General features: G+C 41.1%; 1 protein-coding gene across 5 annotated transcripts in view; it reads right to left on the bottom strand.

Annotated features, from left to right (window-relative positions):
- Nucleotides 1–2,435: 2,435 nt before the first annotated feature.
- LOC128685730 (ATP-binding cassette sub-family C member 3-like) overlaps nt 2,436–20,581 on the bottom strand; it is a 406,756-nt gene continuing 388,610 nt past the window's right edge. For all 5 annotated transcript variants that reach the window (XM_070087954.1, XM_070087953.1, XM_070087950.1 and 2 more), the window contains one exon: nt 2,436–4,199. In XM_070087954.1, coding sequence (XP_069944055.1) covers nt 4,088–4,199 — 112 coding nt within the window. In that variant the 3' untranslated portion in view covers nt 2,436–4,087. The remainder of the gene's footprint in view (nt 4,200–20,581) is intronic.

Genomic DNA, 20,581 nt, shown 5'->3' with positions numbered 1-20,581 from the left:
ATTGTGGGCACCAGAAAGGCAATCAAGGAAGCTGTTCTTGCCAAAGGTTTAACTGTGTTTTCGAAACAAAGATCGCAAGTGATGGAAGATGTTGAGAGACTCTTATTGGTGTGGATAAATGAAAAACAGCTAGCAGGAGATAGCATCTCTCAAGCGATCATAAGCGAAAAGGCTAGGAAGTTGCATCAGGATTTAATTAAAAAAATGCCTGCAACTAGTGCTGATGTGAGTGAATTTAAGGCCAGCAAAGGTTGGTTTGAGAGATTTAAGAAGCGTAGTGGCATACATAGTGTGATAAGGCATGGTGAAGCTGCCAGTTCGGACCACAAAGCGGCTGAAAAATATGTGCATGAATTCAAGGAGTACATAGAGACTGAAGGACTGAAACCTGAACAAGTTTTTAATTGTGATGAAACAGGCCTGTTTTGGAAGAAAATGCCAAGCAGGACCTACATTACTCAGGAGGAAAAGGCACTCCCAGGACATAAGCCTATGAAAGACAGGCTTACTTTGTTGATGTGTTCCAATGCTACTGGTGATTGCAAAGTTAAGCCTTTATTAGTGTATCACTCTGAAACTCCCAGACCGTTCAGGCAAAAGAATGTCCTCAAGGAGAATTTGTGTGTGCTGTGGAGGGCAAACAGTAAGGCATGGGTCACTAGAGACTTTTTCTATGACTGGTTACACCATGCATTTGCCCCCAATGTGAAAGATTACCTAACTGAAAAGAAATTAGAACTTAAGTGCCTCCTGGTGTTAGACAATGCCCCTGGTCATCCTACAGACGTGGCAGAGCGACTTTATGGGGACATGAAATTCATTAACATCAAGTTTTTGCCTCCTAATACCACTCCTCTCCTGCAGCCCATGGACCAGCAGGTTATTGCAAACTTCAAAAAACTGTACACAAAAGCTCTGTTTGAAAGGTGCTTTGTAGTGACCTCAGAAACTCAACTGACTCTAAGAGAGTTTTGGAGAGAGCACTTTAATATCCTCAATTGTGTAAACCTTATAGGTAAGGCTTGGGAGGGAGTGACTAAGAAGACCTTGAACTCTGCTTGGAAGAAACTGTGGCCAGAATGTGTAGACAAAAGGGATTTTGAAGGGTTTGAGGCTAACCCTGAGAGGATTATGCCAGTTGAGGAATCCATTGTGGCATTGGGAAAGTCCTTGGGGTTGGAGGTTAGTGGGGAGGATGTGGAAGAGTTGGTGGAGGAGGACAATGAAGAACTAACCACTGATGAGCTGATAGATCAACTTCAAGAGCAAGAGGCCAGACCTGAGAAAACTGGTTCAGAGGAGGGGAGAGAGAAATTGAAGAAGTTGCCTACTACAAAGATTAAGGAAATGTGTGCAAAGTGGCTTGAAGTGCAAACCTTTTTTGATGAAAATCACCCTCACACAGCTATTGCAAGCCGTGCTGGTGACTATTACACTGACAATGTTGTGAAACACTTTAGGGAAGTCATAAAGGAACGAGAGGTACAGGCCACTATGGACAGATATGTTGTGCGAAAGAAGTCCAGTGACTCTGAAGCTGGTTCTAGTGGCATTAAAAGAAGAAGGGAAGTAACCCCAGAAAAGGACTCGACACCTCAAGTCTTAATGGAAGGGGATTCCCCTTCTAAACACTAACACTCTCTCTCCCCTCCTCCCATCCCATCAATCATCACCAGATGTTCAATAAAAGTAAGTGTCATTGTAAGTGTGCATGCCTTTTTCAGTTTGTGTGTACTAAAATTAACATTTCATGTGGTAAAAAATTTTTTTTTTTCATACTTTTGGGTGTCTTGCACGGATTAATTTGATTTCCATTATTTCTTATGGGGAAAATTCATTCGCATACCGATTATTTCGCATAACAATTACCCCTCTTGCACGGATTAAAATCGGTATGCGGGGGTCCACTGTATACTGCCTCAGTGGGATATGGCTGGTTTGTTGAAAGAAGATAATGTGGTATAATTGCTTTTTAGTTTTATTTTTTACTATTTTGGTCTTCTAAATTTATGTATAAGGAATACAGCCTCTCCTCACTTAACGACGGGGTTCCATTCCCAATACTGTCGGTATATGAATTTGTCACTAAACGAGGAGCAAACTATAATGGTATTGGGTTTGTGTCGACCAACTTTGATATTGCTTTAATGTCACCCTTGCACCAGTTATAACATTTTTAGTATATTTTCAAATGTTTATACAGTAGTGTACTTTATATTGTAATAAACAGAATAGAGGAAATCAGCTCTAATATACATTATTTAGGTATGCATACTGGTCAGAGAGCCCGTCGTAAATTCAAATCGTTGGTAAATGAGTATGTCGCTAAATGAAGAGAGGCTGTTCTTATAACAATTGTTTCAGAGTGTAATACTCCTAAAAACATGGAATAAGTCATATTGATTGACTTCACTGGGTTATATATACAATACATATACTTTATAATTATTTTTATTATATTTTTATACTATTTTGATCTTCTAAGGGGATGTATAATGAATACTTATAATATTACAATTATTTCAGAATGTGTATTACTCATCGAAACATGGAATTTATTCACATTGACTTTACTGGGTTATCCTGGGTTTTGTGGCTGAATTCCACTGTTAGTACCATGAAATTGTAATAAATTTGGACTGAGTACATCATCTCTGAACCACCTGCATATGCTGTTTGCTGGTGAGGAGACTGGTGGTGAAACAACAGCTCCTGGCATTTTTGTTTACTCTTACTCGTGAGGCATACTAGTAAGTCGAACATACAGTCATCCTCTGAGTAATTAACCATGATACATCATGTGGATCCTGCTGGCCTTAGATTTTTTCAAATGTATGAGTAGTGAAGTCAAACAACTGGCAGGTGCCAGATTTGTGGGCATGAAAAATGGTGCATACTAGTAAGTCAGACAGTACCAGCACCTACATACTAGTACGTTGGACACAGTTAAAGGACTAAATAAACAATGTATAAGAGTGAAATATGGGAAATAAAAAGATAATTTCTTGAAGCTTTATATTCCAGATCAATTTGGTAAAAAAAAAGACTGGTTATTTTACTGTCAGCAGCAACAGCAGCAGGAGCCAAGTGGACAGAGATATATGAACACATCAGAGTATATTAGACTACAATAAAGATGAAACCCTATGTATAATGTGCCTAAATGTTCTCAATTTAAAAAAAATGTTGCTTAAATTGGCTTCAATTGCAATGTCAACCAGATTATAGGCTTTTATTAAGAGCTCAATCAACAAGTGTTTGAAGAACAAAATTACTAATATTAAAATTATAGCATTTTACTTCAGTTTTAAGCTGCAAACCAGTTGTTTTTTATATTTCTTTTAACATACAGTTAAGACATATATTTACATTGAATTATTGCTTCAAGGGGAGTGCCTTAATGCCAGCAAAGATCTTTTGACTTATGGAATTAGATTTACCCTCCACTTCCTTGAGTCAAACCGATTAGCTCGTATTCCCGAAAAACTTGATAACCTTATGGGTTTAGTGCTTCTGTATAATCAGTGAATTATTAGATTTGTGAGTGTTACATTAACAGTGTACGTATCTATATACAGTACTGTATTTAATTTTACACATACTGCAACCTATTTTATATACTATATATACTCCAGTATAAACCCAACAGAGTGTATAAATTAATACCTGAGTTTTTATGCCAAAAAATCCATAATTTTTCATATATCTCACTTATAGGTTTACCCTAGTTTTTGAGGGACTTTCAAAGGGTCAAATGGTTCTGATGCAAATATATTTTAAGATAGGATAAGATTTGTTTGAATTTTTAACCTGAAAACAAGCTCTGAAAATGTAAAAATAGCACTACACTTTGGGTAATTTTATAAACAGGTTGGAAAAATTTATGAACAAGAAGGTTTGCATTTGAGTACAGCCTACAGAGCATAAATTAATAGGTTTACTGAAGTTTAAACCAGTAGGCTGGACAAACATTTGAGTGATGTGAATAGGTCAACCCCTTACTTTTTGCTTAATAATGTGGTCTTAAAATCTCGATCTATACTCGGGTATATATGATATGTAGTATCTACAAGCATCAGCAGCTGGGCTAGACAAGACCTGCATCCTTCAACATGTTGTAGAAAATTGAGTGGGTCTGGCTGAGGAGTGCAGCAGGGGTATCAAATTCTGCTACAGTGCCTGCCTGCAGCACCATCACCCTGATGAGAACCAGTCCATATATTAGTCATGATAATAATAATAATAATAATAATAATAATAATAATAATAATAACAATAATCAATTTATTTCTTTTCTGCAGTATACAGGTAATGTAGTTCACATGTAATAAAATATCATTACTCACAAAAGAAAGCCACTTGTGATACTCTTATTGTATAAATGTAAAGTTTAATGTAAGATGTAAACTTATTCTACAAAGAACTGCTTACAAAAAGAAGTCTGAGGGAGACATTTTTGTGAAGGCAAGTTGTTGGTTTATAGTGATAGTGTAATAATGTGGATAATGAGTGTGATACAAAGGGTCTATCAGCCTGGTCATGATGAAAACTGTCATAACAAACTTGGTAATAAATTACAATTAGTAAAAATGAAACTTACCTCTCAGTATACAGCAGAGCTATACCACAGAGACACTGACTATTATATTGATTGCCAGCACTTTGCCACTCAGTCTCTGACAGGAATGTGAGACTAAGAATGTGACTCCTACAGTAACTAAAAGCAACTCCCTTCCCAATTCATAATGAAAATTTTACAAGAGTGACTCAAATGCTAATGGTATCAGGAAAAAGAGTAACAAGTCTCCCCAAGATACATAAGGCAATTGTAATATGGCCTATACAGCCACACCACGGTGTCACTACCTAACACAGTATAAATATATATATATATATTTTTTCTTCTTTCAACACACCGGCCGTATCCCACCGAGGTGGGGTGGCCCAAAAAGAAAAACGAAAGTTTCTCCTTTTACATTTAGTAATATATACAGGAGAAGGGGTTACTAGCCCCTTGCTCCCGGCATTTCAGTCGCCTCTTACAACACGCATGGCTTACGGAGGAAGAATTCTGTTCCACTTCCCCATGGAGGTAAGAGGAAATAAACAAGAACAAGAACTAGAAAGAAAATAGAGGAAAACTCAAAGGGGTGTGTATATATATATGCTTGTACATGTATGTGTAGTGTGACCTAAATGTAAGTAGAAGTAGCAAGACGTACCTGAAATCTTGCATGTTTATGAGACAGAAAAAATGACACCAGCAATCCTACCATCACGTAAAACGATTACAGGCTTTCGTTTTGCACTCACTTGGCAGGACGGTAGTACCTCCCTGGGCGGTTGCTGTCTACCAACCTACTACCTAGATATATATTTTTTTTTTTTTTTTATTATCACACCGGCCGATTCCCACCAAGGCAGGGTGGCCCGAAAAAGAAAAACTTTCACCATCATTCACTCCATCACTGTCTTGCCAGAAGGGTGCTTTACACTACAGTTTTTAAACTGCAACATTAACACCCATCCTTCAGAGTGCAGGCACTGTACTTCCCATCTCCAGGACTCAAGTCCGGCCTGCCGGTTTCCCTGAATCCCTTCATAAATGTTACTTTGCTCACACTCCAACAGCACGTCAAGTATTAAAAACCATTTGTCTCCATTCACTCCTATCAAACACGCTCACGCATGCCTGCTGGAAGTCCAAGCCCCTCGCACACAAAACCTCCTTTACCCCCTCCCTCCAACCCTTCCTAGGCCGACCCCTACCCCGCCTTCCTTCCACTACAGACTGATACACTCTTGAAGTCATTCTGTTTCGCTCCATTCTCTCTACATGTCCGAACCACCTCAACAACCCTTCCTCAGCCCTCTGGACAACAGTTTTGGTAATCCCGCACCTCCTCCTAACTTCCAAACTACGAATTCTCTGCATTATATTCACACCACACATTGCCCTCAGACATGACATCTCCACTGCCTCCAGCCTTCTCCTCGCTGCAACATTCATCACCCACGCTTCACACCCATATAAGAGCGTTGGTAAAACTATACTCTCATACATTCCCCTCTTTGCCTCCAAGGACAAAGTTCTTTGTCTCCACAGACTCCTAAGTGCACCACTCACTCTTTTTCCCTCATCAATTCTATGATTCACCTCATCTTTCATAGACCCATCCGCTGACACGTCCACTCCCAAATATCTGAATACGTTCACCTCCTCCATACTCTCTCCCTCCAATCTGATATTCAATCTTTCATCACCTAATCTTTTTGTTATCCTCATAACCTTACTCTTTCCTGTATTCACCTTTAATTTTCTTCTTTTGCACACCCTACCAAATTCATCCACCAATCTCTGCAACTTCTCTTCAGAATCTCCCAAGAGCACAGTGTCATCAGCAAAGAGCAGCTGTGACAACTCCCACTTTGTGTGTGATTCTTTATCTTTTAACTCCACGCCTCTTGCCAAGACCCTCGCATTTACTTCTCTTACAACCCCATCTATAAATATATTAAACAACCACGGTGACATCACACATCCTTGTCTAAGGCCTACTTTTACTGGGAAAAAATTTCCCTCTTTCCTACATACTCTAACTTGAGCCTCACTATCCTCGTAAAAACTCTTCACTGCTTTCAGTAACCTACCTCCTACACCATACACTTGCAACATCTGCCACATTGCCCCCCTATCCACCCTGTCATACGCCTTTTCCAAATCCATAAATGCCACAAAGACCTCTTTAGCCTTATCTAAATACTGTTCACTTATATGTTTCACTGTAAACACCTGGTCCACACACCCCCTACCTTTCCTAAAGCCTCCTTGTTCATCTGCTATCCTATTCTCCGTCTTACTCTTAATTCTTTCAATTATAACTCTACCATACACTTTACCAGGTACACTCAACAGACTTATCCCCCTATAATTTTTGCACTCTCTTTTATCCCCTTTGCCTTTATACAAAGGAACTATGCATGCTCTCTGCCAATCCCTAGGTACCTTACCCTCTTCCATACATTTATTAAATAATTGCACCAACCACTCCAAAACTATATCCCCACCTGCTTTTAACATTTCTATCTTTATCCCATCAATCCCGGCTGCCTTACCCCCTTTCATTTTACCTACTGCCTCACGAACTTCCCCCACACTCACAACTGGCTCTTCCTCACTCCTACAAGATGTTATTCCTCCTTGCCCTATACACGAAATCACAGCTTCCCTATCTTCATCAACATTTAACAATTCCTCAAAATATTCCTTCCATCTTCCCAATACCTCTAACTCTCCATTTAATAACTCTCCTCTCCTATTTTTAACTGACAAATCCATTTGTTCTCTAGGCTTTCTTAACTTGTTAATCTCACTCCAAAACTTTTTCTTATTTTCAACAAAATTTGTTGATAACATCTCACCCACTCTCTCATTTGCTCTCTTTTTACATTGCTTCACCACTCTCTTAACTTCTCTCTTTTTCTCCATATACTCTTCCCTCCTTGCATCACTTCTACTTTGTAAAAACTTCTCATATGCTAACTTTTTCTCCCTTACTACTCTCTTTACATCATCATTCCACCAATCGCTCCTCTTCCCTCCTGCACCCACTTTCCTGTAACCACAAACTTCTGCTGAACACTCTAACACTACATTTTTAAACCTACCCCATACCTCTTCGACCCCATTGCCTATGCTCTCATTAGCCCATCTATCCTCCAATAGCTGTTTATATCTTACCCTAACTGCCTCCTCTTTTAGTTTATAAACCTTTACCTCTCTCTTCCCTGATGCTTCTATTCTCCTTGTATCCCATCTACCTTTTACTCTCAGTGTAGCTACAACTAGAAAGTGATCTGATATATCTGTGGCCCCTCTATAAACATGTACATCCTGAAGTCTACTCAACAGTCTTTTATCTACCAATACATAATCCAACAAACTACTGTCATTTCGCCCTACATCATATCGTGTATACTTATTTATCCTCTTTTTCTTAAAATATGTATTACCTATAACTAAACCCCTTTCTATACAAAGTTCAATCAAAGAGCTCCCATTATCATTTACACCTGGCACCCCAAACTTACCTACCACACCCTCTCTAAAAGTTTCTCCTACTTTAGCATTCAAGTCCCCTACCACAATTACTCTCTCACTTGGTTCAAAGGCTCCTATACATTCACTTAACATCTCCCAAAATCTCTCTCTCTCCTCTGCATTCCTCTCTTCTCCAGGTGCATACACGCTTATTATGACCCACTTCTCGCATCCAACCTTTACTTTAATCCACATAATTCTTGAATTTACACATTCATATTCTCTTTTCTCCTTCCATAACTGATCATTTAACATTACTGCTACCCCTTCCTTTGCTCTAACTCTCTCAGATACTCCAGATTTAATCCCATTTATTTCCCCCCACTGAAACTCTCCTACCCCCTTCAGCTTTGTTTCGCTTAGGGCCAGGACATCCAACTTCTTCTCATTCATAACATCAGCAATCATCTGTTTCTTGTCATCCGCACTACATCCACGCACATTTAAGCAACCCAGTTTTATAAAGTTTTTCTTCTTCTCTTTTTTAGTAATTGTATACAGGAGAAGGGGTTACTAGCCCATTGCTCCCGGCATTTTAGTCGCCTCATACGACACGCATGGCTTACGGAGGAAAGATTCTTTTCCACTTCCCCATGGACAATAGAAGAAATAAAAAGAACAAGAGCTATTTAGAAAAAGGAGAAAAACCTAGATGTATGTATATATATATATGCATGTGCGTGTCTATGAAGTGTGACCAAAGTGTAAGTAGGAGTAGCAAGATATCCCTGTTATCTTAGCGTGTTTATGAGACAGAAAAAGAAACCAGCAATCCTACCATCATGCAAAACAGTTACAGGTTTTTGTTTCACAGTCATCTGGCAGGACGGTAGTACTTCCCTGGGTGGTTGCTGTCTACCAACCTACTACCTAATATATATATATATATATATATATATATATTTTTTTTTTTATTATCACACCGGCCGATTCCCACCAAGACAGGGTGGCCCGAAAAAGAAAAACTTTCACCATCATTCACTCCATCACTGTCTTGCCAGAAGGGTGCTTTACACTACAGTTTTTAAACTGCAACATTAACACCCCTCCTTCAGAGTGCAGGCACTGTACTTCCCATCTCCAGGACTCAAGTCCGGCCTGCCGGTTTCCCTGAACCCCTTCATAAATGTTACTTTGCTCACACTCCAACAGCACGTCAAGTATTAAAAACCATTTGTCTCCATTCACTCCTATCAAACACGCTCATGCATGTCTGCTGGAAGTCCAAGCCCCTCGCACACAAAACCTCCTTTACCCCCTCTCTCCAACCTTTCCTAGGCCGACCCCTACCCCGCCTTCCTTCCACTGCAGACTGATACACTCTTGAAGTCATTCTGTTTCGCTCCATTCTCTCTACATGTCCGAACCACCTCAACAACCCTTCCTCAGCCCTCTGGACAACAGTTTTGGTAATCCCGCACCTCCTCCTAACTTCCAAACTATGAATTCTCTGCATTATATTCACACCACACATTGCCCTCAGACATGACATCTCCACTGCCTCCAGCCTTCTCCTCGCTGCAACATTCATCACCCATGCTTCACACCCATATAAGAGCGTTGGTAAAACTATACTCTCATACATTCCCCTCTTTGCCTCCAAGGACAAAGTTCTTTGTCTCCACAGACTCCTAAGTGCACCACTCACTCTTTTCCCCTCATCAATTCTATGATTCACCTCATCTTTCATAGACCCATCCACTGACACGTCCACTCCCAAATATCTGAATACATTCACCTCCTCCATACTCTCTCCCTCCAATCTGATATTCAATCTTTCATCACCTAATCTTTTTGTTATCCTCATAACCTTACTCTTTCCTGTATTCACCTTTAATTTTCTTCTTTTGCACACCCTACCAAATTCATCCACCAATCTCTGCAACTTCTCTTCAGAATCTCCCAAGAGCACAGTGTCATCAGCAAAGAGCAGCTGTGACAACTCCCACTTTGTATGTGATTCTTTATCTTTTAACTCCACGCCTCTTGCCAAGACCCTCGCATTTACTTCTCTTACAACCCCATCTATAAATATATTAAACAACCACGGTGACATCACACATCCTTGTCTAAGGCCTGGGATGTGTGATGTCACCGTGGTTGTTTAATATATGTATATACATGTATATATATATATATATATATATATACAGTGGACCCCCGCATACCGATGGCATCACATAACGATTAATCCGCATACCGCTTGCTTTAATCGCAAAAATTTTGCCTTGCATACCGCTTAAAAATCCGCTCACCGATTTTCGTCCGAGACGCGTCCAATGTGCGGCCTGAGCCACGCTCACATGTTCCGCCGGTGGCATTGTTTACCAGCCAGCCTCCGCGGTAACATCCAAGCATACAATCGGAATATTTCGTATTATTACAGTGTTTACGGTGCTTTTTCTGGAAAATAAGTGACCATGGGCCCCAAGAAAGCTTCTAGTGCCAACCCTACAGCAATAAGGGTGAGAATTACAATAGAGATGAAGAAAAAGATTATTGATAAGTATGAAAGTGGAGTGCGTGTCTCCGAGCTGGCCAGGTTGTATAATAAACCCCAATCAACCATCGCTACTATTGGTGGTACAGCTGCTGCTGCTGCTGCACTGTCAGCTGCTGCTGCTGCTGTAGCATCGTCTGCTGCTGCTGTAACATCATCTGTTGCTGCTGTAGCATCGTCTGTTGCTGCTGTAGCATCGTCTGTTGCTGCTGTACCACCGTCAGCTGCTGCTGCTGCTGTAGCATTGTCTGCTGCTGCTGTAACATTGTCTGTTGCTGCTGTAGCATCGTCTGCTGCTGCTGTAGCATCGTCTGTTGCTGCTGTACCACCGTCAGTTGCTGCTGCTGCTGTAGCATCGTCTGCTGCTGCTGTAACATCGTCTGTTGCTGCTGTAGCATCGTCTGTTGCTGCTGTACCACCGTCAGCTGCTGCTGCTGCTGTAGCATCGTCTGCTGCTGCTGTAACATCGTCTGTTGCTGCTGTAGCATCGTCTGCTGCTGCTGTAGCATCGTCTGTTGCTGCTGTACCACCGTCAGCTGCTGCTGCTGCTGTAGCATCGTCTGCTGCTGCTGTAACATCGTCTGTTGCTGCTGTAGCATCGTCTGCTGCTGCTGTAGCATCGTCTGTTGCTGCTGTACCACCGTCAGCTGCTGCTGCTGCTGTAGCACCGTTGTTGGTGTGGCTTATTGAGAATGCCAAGAAACAATTAACCCCAGAGGATTTGCCACCCAGGATAACCCAAAAAAGTCAGTGTCATCGAAGACTGTCTAACTTATTTCCATTGGGGTCCTTAATCTTGTCTCCCAGGATGCAACCCACACAAGTCGACTAACACCCAGGTGAACAGGGAAAAATGCCTGGAACTAGTGCTCATACTGGTGAATTTAAAGCCAGCAAAGGTTGGTTTGAGAGATTTAAGAATTGTAGTGGCATACACAGTGTGATAAGGCCTGTTCTGGAAGAAAATGCCAAACAGGACCTACAGTACTCAGGAGGAAAAGGCACTCCCAGGACACAGTGTCTCATCAGTCATTGCTGCATCTTCAATAAAGGTAAGTGTCATTTATTCTTCATTTAGTAGAGTAGTACATGCACAATATATATTGTGCATGTACTACTCTACTATTGTGCATGTATCCTCTTTGTGTGTAGGAAAATGTATATTTCATGGGGTAAAATTTTTTTTTTCATACTTTTGGGTGTCTTGCACGGATTAATTTTATTTCCATTATTTCTTATGGGGAAAATTCATTTGCATACCGATTATTTCGCATAACAATGACCCCTCTTGCACGGATTAAAATCGGTATGCGGGGGTCCACTGTATATACATATATATACATATATATACAATATATATACATATATATATATACATATATATATATACACATATATATATATATACACATACAGTGGACCCCCGCCTAACGATTACCTCCGAATGTGACCAATTATGTAAGTGTATTTATGTAAGTGCGTTTGTACATGTATGTTTGGGGGTCTGAAATGGACTAATCTACTTCACAATATTTCTTATGGGAACAAATTCGGTCAGTACTGGCACCTGAACATACTTCTGGAGTGAAAAAATATCGTTAACCGGGGGTCCACTGTATATATATATCATTAGACACTCGCCTAATGATATTAATCCGTTCCTGAGAACTCATTGTAAACCGAATTAATTTTCCCCGTAAGAAATAATGGAAATCAAATTAATCCGTTCCTGACACCCCAAAGTATGAAAAAAAAATTACCACATGAAATATACATTTTTATACACCCAAAAAGAAGAAGACATGCACAATTACTACTCTACTAAATAAAGAATACATGACACTTACCTTTATTGAAGATCTGGTGATGATTGATGGGATGGGAGGAGGGGAGATGGTGGAATTTGTTATTGTTTGGAAGGGAAATCCCCTTCCATGAGGATTTAAGGTAGCAAGTCCTTTTCCGGGGTTACTTCCCTTCTTCTTTTAATGCCACTAAGATCAGTTTGAGGAGAGTCACTGGACCTCTGTCGCATAACAAATCTGTCCATAGAGCTCTGTACCTCGCGTTCCTTTAAGATTTGCCTAAAATGGGCCACAACATTGTCATTGAAATAGTCACCAGCGTGGCTTGCAATAGCTGTGTTAGGGTGATTTTCATCCATAAAGGTTTGCAGTTCAACCTACTTTGCACACATTTCCTTAATCTCTTTTTGGCAATTCCATACTAATTCTCGCCCTTTTCACCACAGGGTTGGCACTAGAAGCTTTCTTGGGTCCATGGTGACTTATTTTGCAGTTACAAGCACTAGAAACACTGGGATAATGTGAAATGTACCAAATGTATGCACAGATGCGACTGCACTGGCTGGCTTGTAAACACTGGCACCCATGAGGTAGCGTGGACAGGTCCTGAACGAATCATGATGGGCAAGTTTTTTATCGTTAGGCGGGGCAAAATTTTTATGCTCAAACACTTTGTTAGGCGGATTTAACACTATGCGATGCGTTCTTTAGGCGAGGGTCCACTGTAAATTGGACCCCCACCTTATGATGGCATCACATTACGTTAAATCCACCATACAAAACATTTTACCACAAAAATTTTGCCTCGCCTCATGCTAAAAAACTCACCTCATGCGATTTGTCCGAGACATGTCCCACGTGTGGCCTGAGCACGCCTCAGCTGCCCCATGGGTGCCAATGTTTACAAGCCAGCCAGTGCGGTCACAGCCAAGCATACAATCGGTACATTTCACATTATCACAGCGTTTTTAGTGATTGTACCTGCAAAATAAGTCACCATGGGCCCCAAGAAAGCTTATAGTGCCAACCGTGTGGTAAAAAAGATGAAAATTACTATGGAAATGAAGAAAGAGATAACTGCTAAGTACAAAAGTGGAGTGCGTGTCTCGGAGCTGGCCAGGTTGTATACCAAACCAAACGGCAATGAAGGAAGCTATTCTTGCAAAAGGTGCAAGTTTGTTTTCGAAACAGAGATCGCAAGTACTCGAAGATGTTGAGAGACTGTTATTGGTGTGGATAAATGAAAAACGGATAGCAGGAGATACCATCTCTCAAGCGATCATATGTAAAGAGGGTGGGAAATACGTACTATCATACCACAGTCAGCTGCTGCTGCACCACGGAAAGGTGTTGCTGCACCACCATCAGCTGTTGTTGCACTACAGTCAGTTGCTGCTGCAGCACCATCAGCTGTTGCTGCACCATGGTCAGCTGCTGCTGCACCACAGTCAGCTGTTGCTGAACCATGGTCAGCTGCTGCTGCACCACAGTCAGCTGCTGCTGCACCACGGTCAACTGCTGTTGCACCATGGTCAGTTGCTGCTGCACCACGGTCAGCTGCTGCTGCACCAGTCAGCTGCTGCTGCACCACCATCAGCTGCTGCTGCACCACCATCAGCTGCAGCTTCACCACTGTCAGCTGCTGCTGCACCACTGTCAGCTGCTGCTGCACCACCATCAGCTGCAGCTTCACCACTGTTAGCTGCTGCTGCACCACCATCAGCTGCTGCTATACCACTGTCAGCTGCTGCTGCACCACTGTCAGCTGCTGCTGCACCACCATCAGCTGCTGCTGCACCCCCATCAGCTGCTGCTGCACCACCATCAGCTGCTGCTGCACCACCGTCAGCTGCTGCTGCACCACCGTCAGCTGCTGCTGTACCACCATCAGCTGCTGCTGCACCACTGTCAGCTGCTGCTGCACCACCATTAGCTGCTGCTGCACCCCTGTCAGCTGCTGCTGCACCACCGTCAGCTGCTGCTGCACCACCTTCAGCTGCTGCTGCAACACTGTCAGCTGTTGTTGCACCACGGTCAGCTGCTGCTGCACCACAGTCAGCTGTTGCTGAACCACGGTCAGCTGCTGCTGCACCACGGTCAGCTGCTGCTGCACCACAGTAAGCTGTTGCTGAACCATGGTCAGCTGCTGCTGCACCACAGTCAGCTGCTGCTGCACCACCATCAGCTGTTTCTGACCAACATGACTCGTCCCGAACCTGTCCGTCCAGCCTGAGCACCTCAGCTTCCCTGCTGTCATTGTTTACAAGCCAGAGTGGCCGGTTGCATGCATACATTCGATACATTTTGTATTATTCCATTGTTTATAGTCCTTGTAACTGCTAAATAAGCCACAATGGGCCCAAAGAAAGCTTCTAATGCCAACTCTGTGGTAAAAAGGGTGAAAAATATGTACTATCGTACCACGGTCAGCTGCTGCTGCACCACTGTCAGCTGTTGCTGCACCACAGTTGGCTGTTGCTGCACCACGGTCAGCTGCTGCTGCACCACAGTCAGCTGTTGCTGCACCAGTCGACTGTTGCTGAACCACGGTCAGCTGCTGTTGCACCACCGTCAGCTGCTGCTGCACCACGGTCAGCTGCTGCTGCACCACAGTCAGCTGCTGCTACACCACCATCAGCTGTTGCTGCACCACGGTCAGCTGTTGCTGCACCAGTCAGCTGTTGCTGAACCACAGTGAGCTGCTGTTGCACCACGGTCAGCTGCTGCTGCACCACAGTCAGCTGCTGCTACACCACCGTCATCTGTTGCTGCACCACAGTCAGCTGCTGCTGCACCAAAGTCAGCTGTTGCTGAACAATGGTCAGCTGTTTCTGCACCACGGTCAGCTGGTCCTAGTGGCATTGAAAGAAGAAGGGAAGTAACCCCGGAAAAGGACATGCTACCTAAAGTCCTAATGGAAGGGGATTCCCCTTCTAAACATTAACAACTTCCACACTCTCCCCTCTTCCCATCCCATCAATCATCACCAGATCTTCAATAAAGGTAAGTGTCAGTTTGTGTGTATTAAAATTAATATTTCATGTGGTAAAAATTTTTTTTTTTTCAATCTTTGTGGTGTCTTGCACGGATTAATTTGATTTCCATTATTTTTTATGGGGAAAATTAATTCATCGTACGATAATTTTGGCATACGATGAGCTCTCAGGAACGGATTAATATCGTAAGGTGGGGGTCCACTGTATATATATATATATATATGTATATATATATATATATATATATATATATACATACTGTATATATATATATATCTGTATATATATATATATATATATATATATATATATATATATATATATATATATATATATATATATATATATATATATATACATACTGTATATATACATATATATATATATATATATATATATATATATATATATATATATATATATATATATATATATATATATATATATATATATATATATATACACGTAAAGTGGACCCCCGCCTAATGAACGCATCAAGTTATGTTAAATCCGCCATACGAAGCATTTGAATGCAAAAATTTTGCCTCACCTCACAATAAAAAACTTGCCTTACGTGATTCGTCCGGGACGTGTGCCACGTGTGGCCTCAGCTGCCCCATGGGTGCCAGTGTTTACAAGCCAGCCAGTGCAGTCGCATCCAGGCATACATTCGATACATTTCATATTATCACAGTGTTTTTAGTGCTTGTAACTGCAAAGTAAGTCACTAATGGCCCCAAGAAAGCATCTAGTACCAACCCTGTGGTAAAAAGGGTTAAAATTACTATGGAAATGAAGAAAGAGATAATTGCTAAGTACGAAAGTGGAGTGCGTGTCTCGGAGCTGGCCAGGTTGTATACCAAACCCCAATCAACCATCGCTACTATCTTGGCCAACAAAACGGCAATCAAGGAAGCTGTTCTTGCAAAAGGTGCAAATTTGTTTTCGAAACAGAGATCACATGTGATAGAAGATGTTGAGAGACTGTTATTGGTGTAGATAAACAAAAAACAGATAGCAGGAGATAGCATCTCTCAAGCAATCATATGTGAAAAGGCTAGGAAGTTGCATGATGATTTAGTTAGGAAAAATGCCTGCAACTAGTGATGTGAGTGAATTTAAGGCCAGTAAAGGTTGGTTTGAGAGATTTAAGAATCGTAGTGGCATACATAGTGTGATAAGGCATGGTGAGGCTGCCAGTTTGGACCAAAAAGTGGCTGAAAAATATGTGAAGGAATTCAAGGAGTACATAGACAGTGAAGAATTGAAACCTGAACAGGTGTTTAATTGTGACGAAACAGGCCTGTTTTGGAAGAAAATGCCAAGCAGGACCTACATTACTCAGGAGGAAAAGGCACTCCCAGGACATAAGCCATTGAAAGAAAGGCTTACTCTCTTGATGTGTGTTAATGCTAGTGGTGATTGCAAAGTGAAGCCTTTATTGGTGTATCACTGAAACTCCCAGAGCGTTCAGGCAAAAGAATGTCCTCAAGGCTAATTTGTGTGTGCTGTGGAGGGCAAACAGTAAGGCATGGATCACTAGGGACTTTTTCTATGGCTGGTTACACCATGCATTTGCCCCCACTATGAAAAATTATCTAATGGAAAAGAAATTGGACCTTAAGTGCCTCCTGGTATTAGAAAATGCTCCTGGTCATCCTTCAGACTTGGCAGAGCGACTTTCTGGGAACATGAGCTTCATTAAGGTCAAGTGTTTGTCTCCTAATACCACTCCTCTCCTGCAGCCCATGGACCAACAGGTCATTTCCAACTTCAAGAAACTGTACACAAAAGCTATGTTTCAAAAGTGCTTTGAAGTGACCTCAGACACTCAATTGACTCTAAAGGAGTTTTGGAAGGATCACTTTAATATCCTCAATTGTGTAAACCTTATAGGTAAGGCTTGGGAGGGAGTGACTAAGAGGACCTTGAACTCTGTTGGAAGAAACTGTGACCACAATGTGTAGAAGAAAGGGATTTTGAAGGGTTTGAGGCTAACCCTGAGAAGTGTATGCCAGTTGTGGAATCCACTGTGGCATTGATGAAGTCCTTGGGGTTGGAGGTTAGTGGGGAGGATGTGGAAGAGTTGGTGGAGGAGGACAATGAAGAACTAACCACTGATGAGCTGCAAGATCATCTTCAACAGCAAGAGGCCAGACCTGAGGAAACTGCTTCAGAGGAGGGGACAGAGAAACTGAGGAAGTTGCCTACTTCAAAAATTAAGGAAATGTGTGCAAAGTGGGTTGAACTGCAAACCTTTATGGATGAAAATCACCTTGACACAGCTACTGCAAGCCATGTTGGCAACCTGTACAATGACAATGTTATGGCCCATTTTAGGAAAGTCTTAAAGGAACGGGAGGTACAGAGCTCTATGGACAGATTTGTTGTGCGACAGAGGTCCAGTGACTCTCAAGCTGGTCCTAGCGACATTAAAAGAAAAAGGGAAGTAATACCGGAAAAGGACTTGCTACCTCAAGTCCTAATGGAAGGGGATTCCCCGTCTAAACAATAACTTCCACACTCTCCCCTCCTCCCATCCCATCAATCATCACCAGATCTTCAGTAAAGGTAAGTGTCATGTATTCTATTCTTACTAGAGTAGTAATTATGCATGTCTTCTTCAGTTTGTGTGTATTAAAATTAATATTTCATGTGGTAAATTTTTTTTTTTCATACTTTGGGGTGTCAGGAACGGATTAATTTGATTTAAATTATTTCTTATGGGGAAAATTAATTCAGCTAACGATAATTTCGGCTTATGACGAGCTCTCAGGAACGGATTAATATCATAAGGCAGGGGTCCACTGTATATACATATACAGTGGACCTCCGCCGTTCGGTGGCCGCGACTTTCGTGAAATCCGACTTTCGGCAAATTTTTTTGGCAAAATTTAGCTTCGTGGTTCGTGATTGGACTCATGATTCGGTGACCTTCTGGTACACGTCTGCCCGTCAGTGTGCACACAAAGCCAGTCTCCCGCACTATTCACACTCAGTGTGTTATTGTTTACCAGCATGTGACCATCACCCCATGGGTTCATACAACACATTTCATAATGCATTGTTTTTTGTGCTTGCAACTGCTAAAAAAGCCACCAAGGGCCCAAAGAAAGCTCCTAGTGCCAGCCCTTTGGTAAAGAAAGTGAGAAACATGACAGAATTCAAGAAAAAACTCATAGCAAAGTACTAAAGTAGAGGAGGAAGTGAGAGGGGAGAATGTACCTTCTGCAGTGATTCAGTGATTCTACAATATGTATGATACTAAAGCAGCAGGTATTGATAAAGGCTATAGCTCCAGCTAGCAATAAAGTGTAGAATTAACAGTGTAGCAAGTAAGTTAAGGGAGTAAGCAATACAAAAACAACATGAGAGTAACTCTCCAATGTTGTTGGATGTGTATAGGACCGCTGAACATACACCTCCCTGCTATCTTCCACCACCCTAAACCTCTGCCAACATCTCCTTCATCAAACTAACTAATTAAACTAACATCTCCAAGGTAAGTGTAAATATAAAAGTGTAAGTATAAAAGTAAATATAAGTGTAAATATAAAAGGACACCAATGGAAATATGTCACTCTTGAATTTTTTGGGTTATCCTGGATACTTTACACATATGCTGCTATGTATGATAATCTATGTATGTAACTGTATTTGTGTATACCTGAATAAACTTACTTATTTATAAATTAAAATATAAATATTTCTTATTTATAAATTAAAATGTAAATATTTCTTATTTATAAATTACATACATTGTTTAATTGTGATGGTGGTGGTGGCCAAAGCCTCCACCACCACAAACATGGCTTCTCTCAGTGGCGGCCCTTAAACCCAACAACAACACTTACACCATTTACTCCTCTCATACATTATGACATTTTATTCATTCTAGAGTATATATATGTTTCTATGTTAATAATATTGTTTATAATGCCATATTAGATGAATTGTGATAGATAAATATGCTGTAGAGATGATATTAGCATCATATTTAAGCGCAATAAACTCGCCTTCCTCTTGCCTCCTACCTACCTCCTACACCAAAAAGAATCAATAGAGGTTAAGTGTGATGTTAAATGTTCATTTATCCATTTATTAGTGCTTTATATTTATTTGTCATTGTTTTCTGTATGTAAATCTATATTTAATTTTTAAAAAAATAATTATTTTTTGTTAACCCTTTCAGGGTTTTGGCCGTACTAGTACGGCTTATGCACCAGTGTTAGTTTAATATCTTTATTATGCACCCCATACCCATCCTGTGGGCAGTAGTCAAAAGATTACAGAGGTACATAATGGGTCCAGGGACTGGGCCCCCAAATTTTTGATAGCTGAACTAGGTATAAAGGTAATGAACTCACAAGTTACAAAGGTAATGAATCCTGTAAGTATCGTTACTTACATTTATACATGGCTACGATCATGAACAAATTATAGAGTAATAAGCAATTCACACTTCCACAGTCGGTCACAACTGTATAAGTTATTGGTGCAAATATTGATTGTTGAGACACACACACACACACACATGGTAATGCTTTATTTACAGGGAGCAAAGTCAGGGTATTTCTCCAGAATGGTCTGTAATATACCACTGTGGATAAAATACTTTGCCATTTCTTGAACATTTCTGAGTGAGTTGTCTCTAAATTCATTAATTTTATCGCACTCCAGTATATAATGACGCAAGGTGTGACAACAGTAAATCTGGCAAAGTTTACATTTCGTTTGGTCTACATCTGGTGGTGGTGATTTAACCTGCCAAAGATACTTGTAACCCAGCCAGAGCTGGGCGGTAGTGACATCCAAGAGTCTGCTTATTTTGTTGGATGCACCATAGACATGTGGCTCCTCCTGCATGATAGAATGATGACAGATGGACTGACTGGTGTCAATCTCCCTGAGTCTTAAGTCAATAAAATTCAGTTGAAGTTCTTTTCATATTATTCTCAAACTGCTAACTGACAAGCCAAGATTGCAATCTACCCCCTCTTTGAGAGGATACAGCTTAGCCAATTTATCATTTTATCATGCATCTGAAGACCAATGTGAGATGGAATCTACAGCATGTGAACTATGACTCCACTGTCCATAATCTTACCATACCTATGTCTGGCTTCTGACACAAGCATGCCACAATTTATACTTAATGAGTTGAGAACATTTATGGATG

Source organism: Cherax quadricarinatus, chromosome 23 (assembly GCF_038502225.1).
Source record: "Cherax quadricarinatus isolate ZL_2023a chromosome 23, ASM3850222v1, whole genome shotgun sequence".
In the NCBI taxonomy this organism is placed as follows: Eukaryota; Metazoa; Arthropoda; class Malacostraca; order Decapoda; family Parastacidae; genus Cherax; species Cherax quadricarinatus.
The sequence above is the reverse complement of the archived record's forward strand: the minus strand, read 5'-3'. Positions and strand labels throughout refer to the sequence as shown.